Raw genomic sequence first — 18178 nt, forward strand, 5'->3', positions numbered from 1 at the left:
AGATGAGGTTAGTGGTCTGTCATTGTCGTCGATGCTATCTGCTTCATCGGCAACGGCTATGTCCGCGTCCGTCTGTTCCACCACAGCTTCAGTTTCCTCATCCATGTTTCCGCCCAAGTGCTCTCTCCTCCTCTGCCCTCTTTCGCTCCTTCCTCCTCTCCAAGAGTGCGAGATCGCGGGTGTGTCATCGCGAGTGCCCAGAAGAGGTGGCCTTTTGAGGATCTCGACATTCAATATATCGGGCAACCGCGGTACCAAAGTTCGATAAAGCCGTACGTCCGTGCTATACTTTTACATGTAATTTTCGAGGGGACCTTTTTATTGTGTGATACACTCAATAATTAGAAATATGGAGGTTCGACTGTACCATCAAAGTGTGCCTTTGGACTATTTGCATCCACATAAACACGTTACGAAATCTTTCTTCAGCACCGCGAAACGAAATAAAAATTTATGTGATGGCACACGTCATAGTGAGCAGAACGCTCAGAGCAAACATGGGTGAGGCCACAATGTTTGCATACGCCTGAAAATTATTTAATAATAGTGCGCCCCTCGTAACTCACACTTCCGCAAACCAGCATTTAGATAAAGCGTAGTAGATAACGCACACATGCGGTTGGTGTGCTCGTTGGGCGAGAGCGTTAGATGACACCACACAGCAGGTGATCCATCCTACTACAACGGTTCCCCCAAGTTCATCCCGTCGAGAGGAGGTGCTCATGTACCGTGACTACCCCAGTGTGAGTCCCCACCCCAGCATTGATGCAAGGCGGTGCTGTCATGCAGGCAGGCCACCCGCTCCCTCGCTACAGTTAAGCGTGGGGACGCCTGCACACAGACAAGTAACATGGGAAAATTATGTTGTCGACATTACACAATACACGACTTTTTGTTGATGTTGACTGTGATCATCTGAGGAAGATACATATTCTCAGTGTTCAACTTCATTCAGCAGAAATTAAGAAATCCTCAATTTAACTACTTTGCTCATAGTGCTTTCACCATCCTTCTTTATGATTTAATGATAACTATTGAATTTTCTTACTCCATACTCCAGTATCAACTGACAGCGTGTGTGACGGGGCAAACTGCTGGCATTCATCCCGACCCTTCTCCAAGAGGAACAGCCTGTCTTGGGTAAGAGCACACTTATGCGCAACGTTTCTTACATGCGGTGCGATGCTGGCAGCATTAGAATTATTAAGTAGGATTGAGGGTTACAAGTCGCTGTTCAGAATGTACTAATGTAGCTTGCATAGGGCCATGTGCTGTAGGTTTAAACGCAGTAACACCTGTGTTTGCCCCCCAGATTTGAGCCATCGTCGATTATTGTAAAACCGGAAAGACCCCAAAAGTGAACTTGATGCAAATTCAGCCACTAGTATGGACATTAAATAGCGCTAAGCACTGCACATTCAGCAGAATCTCTAATCACGTCATTAATCCGAAATGAGAGAGACACTTTTTAGAAATGTTCTAGGCGAGAAGAAAAAATGAATAACAATAAATCTGGTTATCCAACCGTATACATTCCGATTTCACCCCATTCTGCAGCTCCTTTCTCAAGAAAAAAAAAACACGCGAAAAACACAACGGTATACACTCTCAGTATACTCTCGATATTTGAAACTCAGACATTTCATACTCCTGGTGAATTCAGACCGATTTAGACCGATCAGACCGGTCTTTGTTTAGCCCGCTGAGGTTTACTGTGTATGAAAAAGTCACTTAGTTGAAACGACGCTTTCATCTCGTACTGTTCGTTGTCTTGTATAATGATCCTACCATTTGAAGACTCCTTCTTCACACTGGTGGCACTATGTCTTGAGGCACCTCAGTGCCGTGTATTAAAAGAGAGTCATGCCAGTAATGGGACCTGCCTATACGTGAAGCTCCACCCACTTTTTCAGGTACTAGCCAATCACAGGTCATAATACGGTTGTCTATTATTACATCCATCCAGTACTTTTACCTCACTCTTATTTACTGGGTGCCACCACTTTTGGAGAGATTTGATGGATTTGGATTGAAACGGATATTACTGGTATTAACATTGCCTTTAGTTTGAGGGGAAAACACAGGACGAACACAGGACGAGATGAACAGATAGACTCATGAACCAGCAATGAAGCTTTAATACACAAAGGGCAAGGGAGACAGGGAAAAAAGAAAGTGTACACTCCGGCGTCTCAGCGTAGGTGAATATGAGGTGCGTAATACGAACCTCTCAACGGTCGGTGGCAGCATGGATATCTGCACAAGGGAACGCTTGTGCTTGCAAAGAATGGAAAGGTATTGCAAAGCAGTACAAATTGCAAAAAGGACGATAAAAAGTAAAAATATTAGTAACAGTAAAAGTAAAATATATAAAAATATAGACATACAAGTAAAACTCAGAAGAGAATAAGGTACGGAATAAAATGTGTTTGAGTCTCTCCCATGGAGTTGGTCAAGATTAAAGAAGTTATCCGGGGCTAACGGGGCTAATGAGAGTGACCAAGCCTTCTGGGAGGAAAATGCTAGGTTGGCTCACACATCCTTTTGTGACTGCTATTAGGGAGGATTCTACTGGAGACAGACCAAAATGACAGATTTTGTGCCCACTTTTATCAGCACCATCTGCATGAAGAGAGGCATGTTCGGAAAATTCAGACTTGCAGAAATGGTTGCTGGCAGAAGTGATTGGCCAGGAGTGTGGTATTCGGAAGATTCAGACTTGCAGAAATGGTTGCTGGCAGAAGTGATTGGCCAGGAGTGTGGTAGAACCACTTCTTCGTAGCAGACGGCTGCTGGTATGAACTTTTAAACCCGCAGAGAAATATGTATCAATAAAATTCAGCGATATGACGCAAAATCTTGCGTATCAGGTGCGTCTTTCTTGCTATTTTCTTGGAATCACGGTCTTAACTAGGCCTAACATTAGTGACGAAACATCTCATTTTCCCGTAAATAATGATGGCAAAGCGAACATTGAAACTGATTTTGCAGATGCGTACATGAAGATATATACTCACAGTGTAAAATTAAAGTAGTCTGTGAAAATGTTTTGTTACGAAATCTCTGCTTCGCCGTTCCAATCACCTTCCTCCATTTTGGAGAAATTTTGGTGTCGTGGCAGCCCTCATGTAAAACGGCAGCCAGTGAAATGCGCCGAAGTTTGATTGACAGGTCGAGCTTCTTTTTTAAGCTCCTCCTAATGGCAAGGCTCCTTTTTATTACACGACACTGACACACCTGCCTTTGAATACATTGATCACCATCAAGTGTATCTGTCTGCTAATGAAGAAGCGGTAGAGGACTGCCGGCTTATGCTGGCATTGGCAGTTTTGTTTCAAAGACGATTGGCTAGCCAGTCAACCATAGATAGGTTTCTTTTAAATACCCCTCTTCGTGGACTATTGAACTTAGTAACAGGCCTTTATCAATGTTGTATCCATGTTCCTACCTGCAGTCAGCTGGTGCACAGGAAATGTTAAAAAATGTCTACGCGTGTATACCCATATAACAGACCATAATTTTGTCTTGCACCCTATATTTACATGAATTTATGGTAATTCAAACAAGCAGCTGTGGACCTCTACAGTTTGAATAATTAGAGCATGCTATAAACTATACGGTATCAGTATGGCTCTGCAAGTGGCTGAGTTGGGTTCACAGTTTTTTTTTCTTCAGGTTTTACCTTAAGTAAGAGTGATGATAATAGTGGGCAAAAATGGGTTTCATCTCGTCTAACACTGGAACATGAGTCCCTAATTATCAATATACCGTCACCAGATTGCTGGATGTTTTTTCTGCAAATTGTTTAGCTACCAGTTCAAGCACAGGTGCTGCCCTAGATAGAGATGAGCATGGACAGGATTGACAGCATTTGCATCCACATGGTATCGGGCATGTAAGGTGCATGACTGCACCCGCAACAGTTCTAGGTGAAACAAGTGTATTTATAACATTTATAATAATTGTCTGTTATCGTCCTTACCTCATCTCGGGTTTTCAAGTCACGGCAAGTGTATTTGTTATGTCCGCACATCCGCAGGTGGTTAAGAGGTAACATTTTTGCCTTTCAAACCCTCTTCAGAACATTTTGTGATGCACATTTGTCCAGTGATATGTGCGGGAGAACAGCAGTGCAGCAGACACTTGCATTACAACTGACAGTGAATCCAAAATGGCATCTTCAACACAGTGTGGAATTCACGGCTTGCTGCATGCTGTCCCGGGGGACGTTGAGAGATGCGTACCAGAGAGCAGTGCAATTTTGGCTGCATTTTATATGCGCAAGTTTGAAAATATTATATTTATTGCCTGACTTTTTCTGGTTATATTTTTCAGCAAAATTGGGGGATAAATGTTGGTCGTATATATATTTTGTATTTTCGTTACATTTTCCTCTCAAAGTTTGAGTGTAATCAGGCTATATTTATCTTCCACAGTAGTGGTTACGTAAATCATATTTTGAATTGATACACATTCAAGATGCTTTTGAAAATACTCATCAACCAGCTTACTGACGATATGGTAGATAAGGTATACTAAGTTTGAACTTATCTCTAGGTTTCATAGGAGGACTATCAGGTGCACCTTTCAGTACCAATTCAACACAATACTTCAGTACCAATTGAAGTGAAGTAGAAATGGTATCCGTATGTGGGAAATGTTCCTGGCAGAAAAAAAAAAATCTATTAACGTTACGCTATAGAACGCTTACGTTATATACTATGAATTTCTAACATGGTTAGTGGACCTCCCTGTGTGCATACCAGGCCTGAGAAGCATTTCATTTCTTTCCCATTTGGTTGCAAGACCCACCACAAATTACAAACCTGCCTTCATTTCGGTCTGCTTGTTGGTCTGAGACATGGTTAGAGGCGGATCCAGGATTTGTCTGAGTGGGGTCCTGGCTTGGACAGCACACTACTGCACTACCCAAGGTCTATTTAAATCCTTTGTAATGATAGAAATTGAGCAGAGGGTCAGGCCATCGTATAGGACTTCAGGTCTATTCTTTGAAATCATTGCTTGGGATTGGCAAGACCTAAATGTTGTGTTTGCCGTAATTGTTCGTTCTGCAGCAGCAATTTACGTTGATAGATTTTGCAGGAAAAGACGCAGTGAAAACAAAAATATACATACACTATATATATATGTACATAGTCCAGTCTAGCAGTAGTGTGAAAACGATAAGTCCGGTGAATGGAGCGCTCTTTAATATTCACAAGTTTTAGTGCAGAACCTGCACTTCATCAGGTGAAAACACAAATAACGTTCAGCACAGATGGGCTATTATAGTCTCACACATGTCTAGTTTGCCCACTTCGTTTTTATGTTAAGTATCCACCTCACCCATGTGCGACAGCACACTTGACAGGACTTCAGGCACAGAATTTATTACCTCTCCTCTGTGTCCCCAAGAACAAAGACAATGTCACGCATCGTCTTCACTTCCCGCCACCGTCTTTGCACCTTAGATTGACTCTGATTTCTGGTCCAGTGATGCTAATATATGAACACATATACGACAGCATTGATGTTATATATGTTCACAGGGAAATTCGCTGTGGCAGACGTCGGAGCACCATAAGCAGCGCAAGTTGATGCGGTCTTTGCCCCGCCAGATCACTTCAGCCCTTCAGGCAGATATGCTCTGGAATATGGGAATCAAAGGTAGGAAAACTATCATTGCTTCACTTAGGAAAGGTATTTGTTTGCTCGATGACCAAAGTACAATACAGAATAATCCAGAGGAAACAAGACAGCAAAACTGCCCGTGCAACCAGTCAGGTGCATGCACTCTAAGACCGTGCTTTGTACACGCCCTTCGGTAATTCTACACCTCCCCCTTTAACCTTTTATGTACAGTCGCCGACCGATTTTTCGGACCCCGATTTTTCGGACATGCTCGATTATTCGGACTCGTTCGCGGAACGGCCGCGGGTCCCATTGAGGTGATGTATAAGAACGTCCAAAATTTCGGACGCCGTGCAGCTCCGTCGTTCGATATTTCGGACTCTGTTTGCCCAACCTGCGAATTTCTCTCTTGGGGTAACGGAAAATATTTGTATCATCTGAAATTCGTATGAAAAGAAATCAACCAACTAAAATAATGAAGCAAAAAAATTGGCAGTGATGATTGTTGACATTCAATTTTTGACTTTGCGTTGTGGACTTTGCGTCTTCGTTTTTGGACAACGGCCCAGCACGTGCAGTCTGCCCGCGAGTCGCGCGACAGCGCTGTAAAGCGAGCTTCACCTAAAGCACGCATGCGTTAGGTGGAGCCGACTTGCGGACTTGATGACGACGGTGCTTCTGATAGTGTACATTGACGAAATGTGGCTTCAGGAAATAGAAGCTGATGTAATCAGGCAGAGCTGGAAGCGCGTTAGGAAAGCATCGACAAATTTTTCCATCCTACTACGGCTTAGTAAAGTTTATTTTGAAGCTAAATTCGTTTTTTCGGACTGCTCGATTATTCGGGCTTTTATGCCCCCCCCCCCCCCCCCCCCCGAGTCCTAAAAATAGGACGGCGACTGTACACTGAAAATGATCGGGCAGTTTACTTAAAGAGACCACGCTAGGATATTTAATAAGCCTACGATCATTTTCAATTTATTCCTCTGTACTACATCATTCACACTGTAAAAGATGAAGTTGAAAATAGTCCAAATAGCGAAAATATTCTATATTAACCGTGACCGTGACACTTCAGCCCTTCAGGCAGATATGCTCTGGAATATGGGAATCAAAGGTAGGAAAACTATCATTGCTTCCCTTAGGAAAGGTATTCGTTTGCTCGATGACCAAAGTACAATACAGAATAATCCGGAGGAAACAAGACAGCAAAACTGCATGTGCAACCAGTCAGGTGCATGCACTCTAAAGCCGTGCGTTGTACACGTCCTTCGTTAATTCTACACCTCCCCCTTTAACCTTTTATATACACTGAAAATGATCAGGCAGTTTACTTAAAGGGACCATAATAGGACATTTAATAAGCCTACGATCATTTTCAATTTATTCCTCTGTACTACATCATTCACACTGTAAAAGATGAAGTTGAAAATAGTCCAAATAGCGAAAATATTCTATATTAACCGTGACCGTGACACTTCAGCCCTTCAGGCAGATATGCTCTGGAATATGGGAATCAAAGGTAGGAAAACTATCATTGCTTCCCTTAGGAAAGGTATTCGTTTGCTCGATGACCAAAGTACAATACAGAATAATCCGGAGGAAACAAGACAGCAAAACTGCATGTGCAACCAGTCAGGTGCATGCACTCTAAAGCCGTGCGTTGTACACGTCCTTCGTTAATTCTACACCTCCCCCTTTAACCTTTTATATACACTGAAAATGATCAGGCAGTTTACTTAAAGGGACCATAATAGGACATTTAATAAGCCTACGATCATTTTCAATTTATTCCTCTGTACTACATCATTCACACTGTAAAATATGAAGTTGAAAATAGTCCAAATAGCGAAAATATTCTATATTAACCGTGACCGTGAAGGGAGGCTGCTATGGTCTGCCTGCAAGGCAAACTGACCATGACATCATACACAGAGTATGTTGCCGATTCACGGACGGGCTTTTGCGAGCAGATTGCAAAATTTGCAAGCAAGTTTGCAAGCTTTGCCATGAAATATGTTTTAATTTGACCCGGCAATAAGATTGTATCTAATCGTTGACACAAAATCTTACCAGAAGTGTAATGTAGCCATTGACCGTTAGTGTGGTTATCGGCGACTCATAATGTCCTTTCCTGCACCACCGGACTGAGAGGAAAATACACGTGTACCGCACATCCCATGTTGGTAAAACTGGTTAAGGTCATATCTATCCTGTCTTTACTACTTCTGTTTTGCTCTCATCGGCAATATCCTATCTAGCACGTTCCTCATGTTCAAGTGTGTGATGGCTAAACGTTCCCACTTGGGGAAACAAGTGTGCAAACATTAACGCAGTACTGAGGAATTCCTCAAAAGTGCCAGATTGTTCTTCTGCCATTACAGTGTTGACTATATGTTATGCTAGTGTTAAAACGGCACAAAGTACCATGTGACGCCTAGCCACAACTGTATTTTGGATTTATAGACACTTTACTTCTATGTCATGCATGCTAATGCATGTCCCCTCCCCCAACGTCAGTTGATGCATTGGATTTCCCTCTCTCTTCCTTCACCTGCTGCATGCTTCAACAAAGGACCCCTCCTCCGAAGCCCAGGGTCTATATCTGCTCCTGGTTGCACATCTTGAAACTTCACGTTTCAGCATTAACATATGCCATTAACATGAACTGCCTACATGCTGCTGCTGTACAGTACCTTTAAGGGAACAGTTTGGTTCAGCCGGGGCGATTCCGAAACTTAGCCAAAACTCTTCACGAGAACTGTACACATACAACCATCAAAGTTTCATTCAGAATAACCAAGTCGTTTTCGAGAAATTTTTCGAAACATGCCGTAATAGCAGACGTCGAAACCTGCGCTTCACTCTCATGCAATGTCATGCCTGATGTCAGCCTGTGGGTATGTCGCCGTTGTCATAGCAGTTCTAACCTGCAGGAGGACCTTGGTTTCAGTCATCTCCATAAGCTCCCTTTTGCCCTCGAAATGGGGATGCTCAGATGTATATCTCTGCGAGTGGGGAATGTGGTCCGTGCATTAAATGGGCGGTCTCTTGTGGCGCATAATCGGATACGTGGATACTTGAGTCACATGTTTTCTTTCCACGGGTATTTAATGTGCTTCTCAGAAAACACACATTCATTCTCTACGTACGATGTCAGTGACACTTCATTTCAAAACATGATCAGTGTGCAACGAGGAGTGTAATGGTAGCGCGCGTAATGTATTTTTGGTCAGAGCTGTAATGTGACCGCGCATGCAGACGATGAGCGACTTGAGATTTGTGATTGTGGATGGGGTTGTCCTGTGAGTTTTAACTTGTTTCTAAGGATTGACGTAGTTGATCTAAACCACCATGTGGGCAAATTCTTAGAACCTGCGTTTTTTGTCTGAGAACTGAAAGAAAATGTATGGGAGTTGCTGCGGTCCCCAGTCAAAACTTGTCTGCTCATGTCGGTGTACGAGTGCGTGGCGTGCAAAAGCAGACGATTTCTTCACCGCAGACTTCACAGACTTTCCCGCAGGTAGACGTAGCCGTTCTTATTGTTGCCAACACAGATCGTGGCATGCTCTGCAATCTTTATCCATTTAATTTGGTTGCTAAACAACCGTGACATGCTTTGTCGGATACATTCACGATAATCCATTTTCAACGAAGGGCAATCGAGCAGTACACTTTATGAGAGGGGCGGGGGGTACGAGACCATCCCTTTAAGTATGTGCCATGCAAAATGCGATCATTCTCCTTTACATGTTTGCAGGTGGTGGCGTGAAAGTTGCAGTGTTCGATACGGGGCTTCCACGGAACCATCCTCACTTCAAGAGAGTCAAAGAACGCACCAACTGGACTAATGAGAAGACGCTTGATGATGGTATGTATTGTCATTTAGTTACCATGTATTCAGCTGATTAGTGAATGGGTTTTCTTTCTGTAACTCATTCAAAGAGCATGTCATAGGCTGCTGAAAGGCATAGAAAATTTAAGCTGTTATGTATTCAGTAGCTGGAAGCTAAGTTAATTGATAATACTAGCTACTTGTCAGATGACTTTGCTAGCAGTCACATTCTACGTGACAAAGCTGTCCCAAGATTCTCAATACTCAAGTGATTCACATATCTATTATAAGCGAGCCTGGTGGGCTCGGTGGGAAAATTTGAGCTCTTGAAAGTTGTTGTGTATTGTAGTAATTTCTTTGGACAAGCTAGCTTGAAATTCCATTCAAATGTGTGTCTGCATGTCTTTCTTCTTTTTTTTTTTGAAAAACCTAAATGCGTAGTACACACTGTTGGAACCAGATGATTTTATTTATTTATAATTTAGTGAACAAGCATTATTTGAATTGAATGTCAAATACAATGAAGTATTAAATACTGTACTTAAAGTGTTTTCACATTCCTATTTATGTGGTATACATGCAGTATGTGTTTTTCATACCCCTACAGGATTAGGTCATGGCACCTTTGTTGCAGGAGTGATCGCCAGTAATCGAGACTGTCTGGGTTTTGCTCCAGATTCCGAACTTCATATTTATCGTGTCTTCACCAAAAACCAGGTGGGTCGTACAGCTGTCGCATTCTGTATTACTGCATTTAATTGCATAATGAATTAACTTGCTGCTTGTATGCTTTTCTATCTTGTGCAGTTACGTACAGTAGAATCTTAATGATACGAATCTCACAGGGTCGCGGAAAAAATTCGTATAAAAATTCGTTCACGGAAGAGGTCGGTCGTAACGCTTTTGTGTCTCCGTTTTTGGCCAATGCTGCCCAAATACGCGAGATGATTCAAAAGACGTAGCACGTGCTTTCTACCCGCGGGTCGCGCGACTGTGTTCTAAATAGAGCTTCTCCTAAAGCACGCTGGCGTTAGGTGAAGCCGACTTGCGGAATGGTGACGCGTAATGTTGCCACAAGTTGTCCTGATATGTTCCCTCCACGTGTTCTGGTGTTCTGGTAACTGTTTTCCGCCAGAGCGATGTCACACAGCTTCGCGGTTTATTGTTCCGAAGGGGGTAAAAAGGTCAAAACAGAGATAAGGTGATAAGGTTCGGGGGCCATGCAATCCCTTTGATCTTATCTCCTCCACCACCACCAAAAGGAAAGTCATTGCTTGCATTGCGCTACATGATGTAAGGGAGTTCGTGCCCAAGCAGCACAATGTACTGAAAGTCGAGTGCAATAGGGGTGGACGGTATGTGTCTTATCGATGTTCCTTAGTTTCACGAGTCTGTTCAAGGCCTTCCACCTACCCATCCACCCGACTTTCAGTACATTTTGCTGCTTGGGTGGTGACGATCGCCCTCCCTTCTCGAAAGAAGGAGCAGAATGACCCGCGTGCTCTCGCGTCACGGGAGAACGACCTCTGTCGCATCCTCGGCTCATTCGTATCACCCGTAAAGGCAAGGTAACACCGTTCGTATCATCTGAACTCGAATAGATGGGAAGAATAGGCATTCCGGCCGGGACCGGAAAAGAATTGGTATCATCCCGAAATTCGTATCATCCAGATTCTACTGTATTCAACGTAGTTTCATCTTGGTTGCATAGTTGGCTAGTGCATTAATATTGGGGCTGCGTGAATATTCGAGTATCAAATTCAGATGGAATGTCACTCGTTCAAAATTTGCATATCGAATATGGTTGGACCTCCACATAACAAACGTCAATTTCACGAAATCCTCTATTTAACGTATGATTTTTGTTGCACGTACACTTCCCCATAGACAGCAGCAGTGCATTTCCGCACTCGATCTAACAAAGCATTTTTGTTAGACACATTCTGTTTAACAAAGCCCGTTGCCAGCGAACACCCCAATCACCCCCTTTGGGCTGTTGCACGTGCCTCTTTCTATGTACCCTCATCACCTGTCGGTCACACGAACCTCCTCATCGTCATTACTTTCATGAATTTTATCAAGATCGCACGTCATTACATCTGGCCATTTCCCTTTCTGTCCTATGTTCTTTAAAGGAGCATTAAAGTGGTATCTAACATGGCCAAAAACTGCTGTCATCTTGTAAAGCAGTATGTGAAAAACATTCCCACAAAATATTACTGTCCGAAGTTGTTTCACCGTGGCGCAATTAATTTACAAAATCGCCTACCGACTCTCTCAAATCACCCACTCTAGTGTGACGTTTGTGGTAGAGAGCCCCCTCCCCCCCCCTGCTTGTATGAAAAACCGTCTGCTACGAACATTGCAAGCTGTTTCTTCTTGACTTCTATTCATTTTATGGTTTATATCGTGTTTTCTGAAAAACAAAGCATGCAGCCCAACAAAATAAGATTGCGATCACTAGAGTAATACCTGTGGCTTCTGTGCAATCTCAAAACTCACAGTAGCAGAAGCAAGCAATGACGGCAGTATTGTGGCGCCACCTGTTAGCCAGTGAACCAACTGTGCAGTGAAAACGATCAGACAGGCTGCATACTGTCGGAAAGCACTGGGGTTATCGCTGTACAACACACAGTTAGATTCGTGTTGTACCACTCGTTCTTCACGTGGTGTCAATGGTCCCGAAAGATTGAGGTATTGTCATTGACAGCCTTCAAATCCTCTGTTTCGGACATCACGCAGCCGGAGAACACCTGGAGTCTCCGTAGCGGTGGCAGACGCTCCGGCCTGCGTGATGTTGCTCGCCTCGATCATGTTATCCCAGGACCATTGAGGAGCGTCCCTACCACTCACGTCACATAGTGACGCGCATGGCAGCGCTCATTACTTGTCTATTGTGAAGGCGAAAGAGGGTGCTTCACGCACGGGAGATTTGGGGGGCTATTGCAGGCGTCCCAATTTCGCTACGGTTGCACTAATTGAGAGAAAACTGTTTTCGGGCACCTAACATTCCATACCGACCAAAAACAGGAGCAAAGTTGTGTGCCTCTAGACTGCTCCTTTAACATTCTGAAGTCATCAATCACATTTGCAATTTGCAAATGGATGACTAAATATGTTGTGCAGTCCCAGCGTATTCTCTCATGTGATACCTGTAGCTTACAAATATTTTTACGAAATATTGAAGCCCTGTGACCATAAGCTGTGTTTTAGTTCCCAGACAAAAATGGTTGAGCCTTAAGAGGTCCTTGAAAGACCCTTGAATTTGTGTTTCAGAATTACGAACATCCTGTGCCCAGCCACGTTGGAAAGTACGGTTCATGCAAAAATTACTTTTTTTCGCGTGTCCCTGCTGGCAAGTATGAACGGTGAAGTTTGTTCCCGTTGAAATTGTGCGACATTCATTAACTCTTTTCTTACCGCTGCAGAAATTGCCATTTTTGGGTGGTTTGACAGATATCTTTTTGTGGCTGACACTGTCACTTCTCAATATGTTGCTCTACAGGAAAATGTAGTCCAATGAGTGCCCTATCAAATGATGTAAGTTTTAGAAGCAAGGCAATCTGTGTATTTCCAAAATTAATTTTGGAACACAAAAAATTGGGGAAAACAGCAAAAACCACATGGAGACACGCCTGTTTCTTGAACAAAAATATCATTCTACAAGTTCCAATATATACAGATTGTAAATATCTGCAAATATCAACACTCTGGATCAAGCAGTTCATGAGTTGTGGAAAGTAACCTGAACACCCATGTTGTTCATGTAACTGAGTGACAGAGTTCATTGAAGGAGTAAAACAGAAATGAACATCACAATTTCTGCAGAAGACATTAAGTTTCATGCTCAACTTTCCTGTTCTTGTACCACATTCTGCTATTTCACTGCTTTTCTATTCCTCTCTGTTAGTTTTGGCACAGGAAGAGCAGCAATTGTTCAAGTTAGCAATAGTGCAAGTTATACATATCCGCACATTAAAGGGACCATGAAACGATATTTGACAAGCCCACTATCATTTTTAATTAGTTCCCCCGTACTAAAGCATTCACTATGTGAAATATGAAGTTGAAAATCGTACAAATATCGAAAATATTCGATATTTACCACAGGCGTGAACAGCAGCTGCTACGGCCCGCCTCCGAGGCGAACTGGCCGTGACATCATACACAGAACATGTTGCTGATTCGCGGACGGGCTTTTGTGAGCAAAGTGCGAAATTTTCAAACAAGCTTGTATACTTCGTCATGAAATATGTTTTCATTTGACTTGGAGACAAGATTGTAACTAACCGTTTACACAGAATCCTACGAGAAATGTAATATAGCCGTTGACTGTCAGCATGGTTACCGGAGCACGTTTTCCCCTTTTAACTTCATCTTCGTCAGAACATACCTTCGTCGGTGACATTTTATGAACTGCTGCGTACCAAACGATCCATAGGCGCTGTGTGTGTCGCATAACCTCTTCCTCCATTGCTGATAATTTGCCTTTCGCCATATTTCAAGTGATTTCGACGGGAGATATACAACGTCGTTGTTGTCCAAACCGAAACCATGCACCCACGTGGTCCGGCGGGGTGTGTCCTCCTCGTCGTTCACAGTTGGCTGAGAGGATTGGATGGTGATGACGTAAGCCCACTTCGAAGGCATATATCCAGCGGTCACGCCCTGCTATTTTTGTCTGATAACTGCGCCCCCGTTGTACTGAATACGGCCAAAAGTCGATGTGTGTACGATAGAGATGGATCATGAGAACGGTTTCCTGCAGAGTACTCAGATTTCTCGAAAATCATTTCATGGTCCCTTTAAGGACAAACATCCGATTATCTAAGAACTTCATAGTTGTCGTTTGCGTTTTAACAAACAAAATCAAACCCAGATATGCTTCAGGCGTGCATGTTGCGCATTTGCAAAAAAGTTCCACTGTGGGAATGCGGGGCCGCGGTCAAGATAAAATCTCCACACTGCCTCCTTTGCACAGAGTCAGCTTCTTAAGTCAGTACCTCAAGGAAAAGCTAAAAGTGAAAATGAAACTCACTCTGTAGTGTTTGTAGTATATCCACCAATGTTGCCACCTGTCCACATCTGCTTTGGAGGCTGAGTAGCGCATCTCACAGAGCATCGATTACCAGTGATTGACGCTCTATGAACTCAGAGGGCCAACTCAAAAGTTTGCTGATCACAAGACAACCATGTACCTATTGTCACACAATATGGGGAAAAACAGGGAAAGGAAGGGTAGCAAGACGGTCACAAACTCGGAACAGTTGAGTGACCAAGGTCAACCGATAGTGCAACGGTTACAAAAGGCATCGTTAAGCCGGATGAATTGCCACAGAGGGAACACTAACACACTTTCCTGCACTGCTGATTGCCTCTCTCAGAAGTCACCTTCGTGAATCTGGATCTCGTGCAATGACTGTAGTTTCCGCCGATAGAGGTTGGCAATTACTGTATAAGTAGTAATTTTCGCGAGGACCTATTTTTCGCGAAATTCGCGAACTCCATTTTTTTCGCGAATTTGAAGTCCCGGCAAATATTCTAAGCAATGACGGAAAAAAAACGAGAAAGAAATAACAGCCCTGGAGGCTGATGCATCTTATGTACGCGGTTTATTACGCCCTTATACTGCACTTTCAGTTCTGCACGTGACTTCAGGACTTTAGTTGTTGTAGTTATGTTTGGTTATGTTTCCGACAGGATAGTTCTTCAATATCCCCGTGAATTATCATTAATTTGAGTGAGTTCAGCATGCTTTTCACATTGGTGGGGTAAAAAAGCGACATTTACTTCGCGAATTTCCGAGTTCAGTTCGCCGAAATTTACGTAATTAAACCTTAAATGTTACATGAAATTCACATTAGGAGGTGGCAAAAACCTATAAGAACAAATGACGTTAACCGCATGATTCTGGGTGGTGTCGTTTTTTTTAATTATAGTTCAGTGACATGTTTTCTGGGACACACTGTATACTAGATGTCCGGTACATACAAAAGACTCTATAAAGTTGAACACAGAAGTAAAATGCGAGGGAGTTGGAGTATTCTTGACGTTGGCAACCTGTTCTTGAGCTTGGGGGAAGGACAAACCACAAAACCGAACACAAGACTGTGTACTCGCTATTTCATTGCATATACACATTTATGTTGCTTGTCTCTTCACAATTCGTGGCATAAATCGTTTGAAGCTTCATAGATTTCTGTACAATGAAATATTCAATACAGTGAAAGAAATTGTGATCCCCATGAACTCTGTTACATTGAGGCTCAACTGTATTTCATGTTTGAATAAGTGGTTTCAGTGTAAGTGAATTGCATTGTTTTTTGCTAAACCTCGCTCTTCCTTATGAGCCTTTCTTTTTCCTCGTTCGTTTCATTAAATTATGCTTCACTCTTCTCTTAATAGATCTCCTACACGTCATGGTTCCTAGATGCCTTTAACTATGCCATCCTGAGAAAAATCAATGTTCTTAACCTCAGTATTGGCGGACCAGATTTTATGGATCACCCATTTGTAGATAAGGTAGGCGTCTTTACACTTTGATCCAAGATCATTAACTGTTGGTGATCTGCAAACACTTAATGCTGTTCATTTTGGTTCAGAGTTAACAGCTGAAAGCAAACATCTTTTGATCTGTGTTCCAGGTTTGGGAACTCACTGCCAACAATGTGATTATGATCTCAGCAATAGGGAATGACGGACCACTATATGGGTAAGCCTATCGTGACAAGCAATTTGCTCTGTTGGATTTAATATTTCATGTTCTACGGGCCAGGAAGAACAGGAATTGGCACATTGTCATTGTTCAACTGTGTGCATTTTCAGGATTATCTTTCCTGTCAATACTCTAGTACAGCACAAAACGTCGCAAAAACGTCTTTATTTGGTCAAGTTAGGATAGAAGACGATCACAATCCACAGAACAGGCCAGGAATTGGCACATTGTCATTGTTCAACTGTGTGCATTTTCAGGATTATCTTTCCTGTCAGTACCCTAGTACAGCACAAAACGTCGCAGAAACGTCTTTATTTGGTCGAGTTAGGATAGAAGGCGCCCAGGATGTCAACGCGATGTCTAGAAGCCGTAGTTTGTAGTACGTTTATAAGACGTACAGATTTTCCATTTATAAAACGTCTTCGTCATCCCTGTTGAAAACGTATCGTAAAGGAAGAGCTCCCGTAAACGTCTTCCATTCACGTTTGCAAGGCGTAACGACTTTCCGTTTATAACACGTCTTCGCCATCTCTGTTCAAGAGGTATCTTAAAGGAGGACGATTTGTGTACACTGAGTAACTTTACTTTCGGAGGGCCTACTGACCGTCTCAAACCAAAAGCAGTAAGAAACACAGACATTGTGTTCATGATAAGCTAATACTCACAGCAATTCCCCACGTCAGTGTTATTTGTGTGCATAATAATAACACCTCACCCTCCATTTTGACTCAGAGGCGAGCTGGACTATCGAGGCTGCGGGAGTTCCTAAGACAGGCACTGTATAGTACAGTATCTGTTTTCCTTTTCCAAGGAAAGTAATAGACCACCTCCATGCTCTGGTCTCCCTAAAGAACGCGATAGAGGGGGGTAAAAAGGGAGCATGCTCTTTTTAGGGTGAAGAGCACCTTTATTAGCACGGTCTTTTTTGCTGGACTGTGTCTTCGATTACGGCCGAGAGGTCGCGTGGTAGTGTTGCTTGCAGTACTTGCAGTACAGTAGTATTGCTTGCAGGAGAAAGAGAAAATGAGACGTGTGGTGACTGTGGCCGAGGTTGAAAAAAGAAAAAGAAAGAGGCAGATCTCTGCTAAACTATACCCGATAGATGTGCACAGGGCCGAATTTTCAGACATTCAAATATGTGTTTTAAACATTTTTTACACATCTTCAAGACAACCACAAACACGTCTTCAAGACTCGGAAAAGCGTCAACTTATCCCGGGGTAGAATATGTTATGTAGATCAGATTGAAGACGTCTCTTAGATGAAAATGTGGTCGTGGTTAGACCTTTCCTCGACGTTCACAAAACGTCTTGTGCTACTAGGGTAGGTACGAGCATTTGAATAGTAGACACTCTGATTCAGTCCTCGAAGAGTAGGTAAATTCACAACTTAGAAGAAAAAGCCTGTTGGTTTGCTGAAATAAATAAGTTATGTTATTAGGTTAGTTTTGGGGCTATACCTGATAAAAGTAGGATTTTTGTGCATTTTACACTCACCCCTGGAGAATTCCAATTTGTGTTGGCAAACAAGCGCTTTCTTTCGATTATAGCATCAAAGTTTTCTTTACATGTATTCCAATGAGTGAATGAAAGTTACATTGAACAAAATTGTAGCCTTGGATGTGTCCAACTAAGAGTCAACCCGTTTGTGGTGCCGCCATGGACACCTGCTTTAGTGCTCTTTCGTACCCATATTTTCAGTAGAAAACCCAGTGTGGAAAAAACTGTCCGCTAGGGTAGTGCCCTCCACAGGAAGTGGGAAAACTTTGTTAGCACCTGGGCTGGCATGCTTTCCTCAATGGGATCAACAAGAATTATGAGGAGCATTAAGAGAATGAAGTACAGGGTGTCTACCAACCTTGAAAACCTGGAAAACGGGGAATTTGGATGTGACTGGAAAAATCAGGAGATTGTCAGGGAATTTGCCGAAAAGCAGCTGAAAGTCAGGGAAAATCACAGACAGGTGCACCGACGATCCAGCGAATAGCATGTGTCGAT

The 18178-nt window shown here is 42.9% G+C and overlaps 1 protein-coding gene across 5 annotated transcripts in view; it reads left to right on the top strand.

Moving 5' to 3' along the window:
• The window catches only part of LOC135378629 (membrane-bound transcription factor site-1 protease-like), a 156788-nt gene that overhangs the window by 18099 nt on the left and 120511 nt on the right, over positions 1-18178 (top strand). For 2 of the 5 annotated variants that reach the window (XM_064611708.1, XM_064611707.1), the window contains exons 5-10: positions 1061-1140; positions 5550-5667; positions 9392-9502; positions 10074-10183; positions 15872-15988; positions 16111-16178. In XM_064611708.1, the coding sequence (XP_064467778.1) occupies positions 1061-1140; positions 5550-5667; positions 9392-9502; positions 10074-10183; positions 15872-15988; positions 16111-16178 (604 nt within the window). Of the gene's footprint in view, positions 1-43; positions 243-1060; positions 1141-5549; positions 5668-7112; positions 7154-9391; positions 9503-10073; positions 10184-15871; positions 15989-16110; positions 16179-18178 lie in introns of those variants that run through there. The other 3 variants (XM_064611709.1, XM_064611710.1, XM_064611711.1) reach the window with 3 other exon arrangements.

The sequence above is a fragment of the Ornithodoros turicata genome, chromosome 1, assembly GCF_037126465.1.
Source record: "Ornithodoros turicata isolate Travis chromosome 1, ASM3712646v1, whole genome shotgun sequence".
NCBI lineage: Eukaryota > Metazoa > Arthropoda > Arachnida > Ixodida > Argasidae > Ornithodoros > Ornithodoros turicata.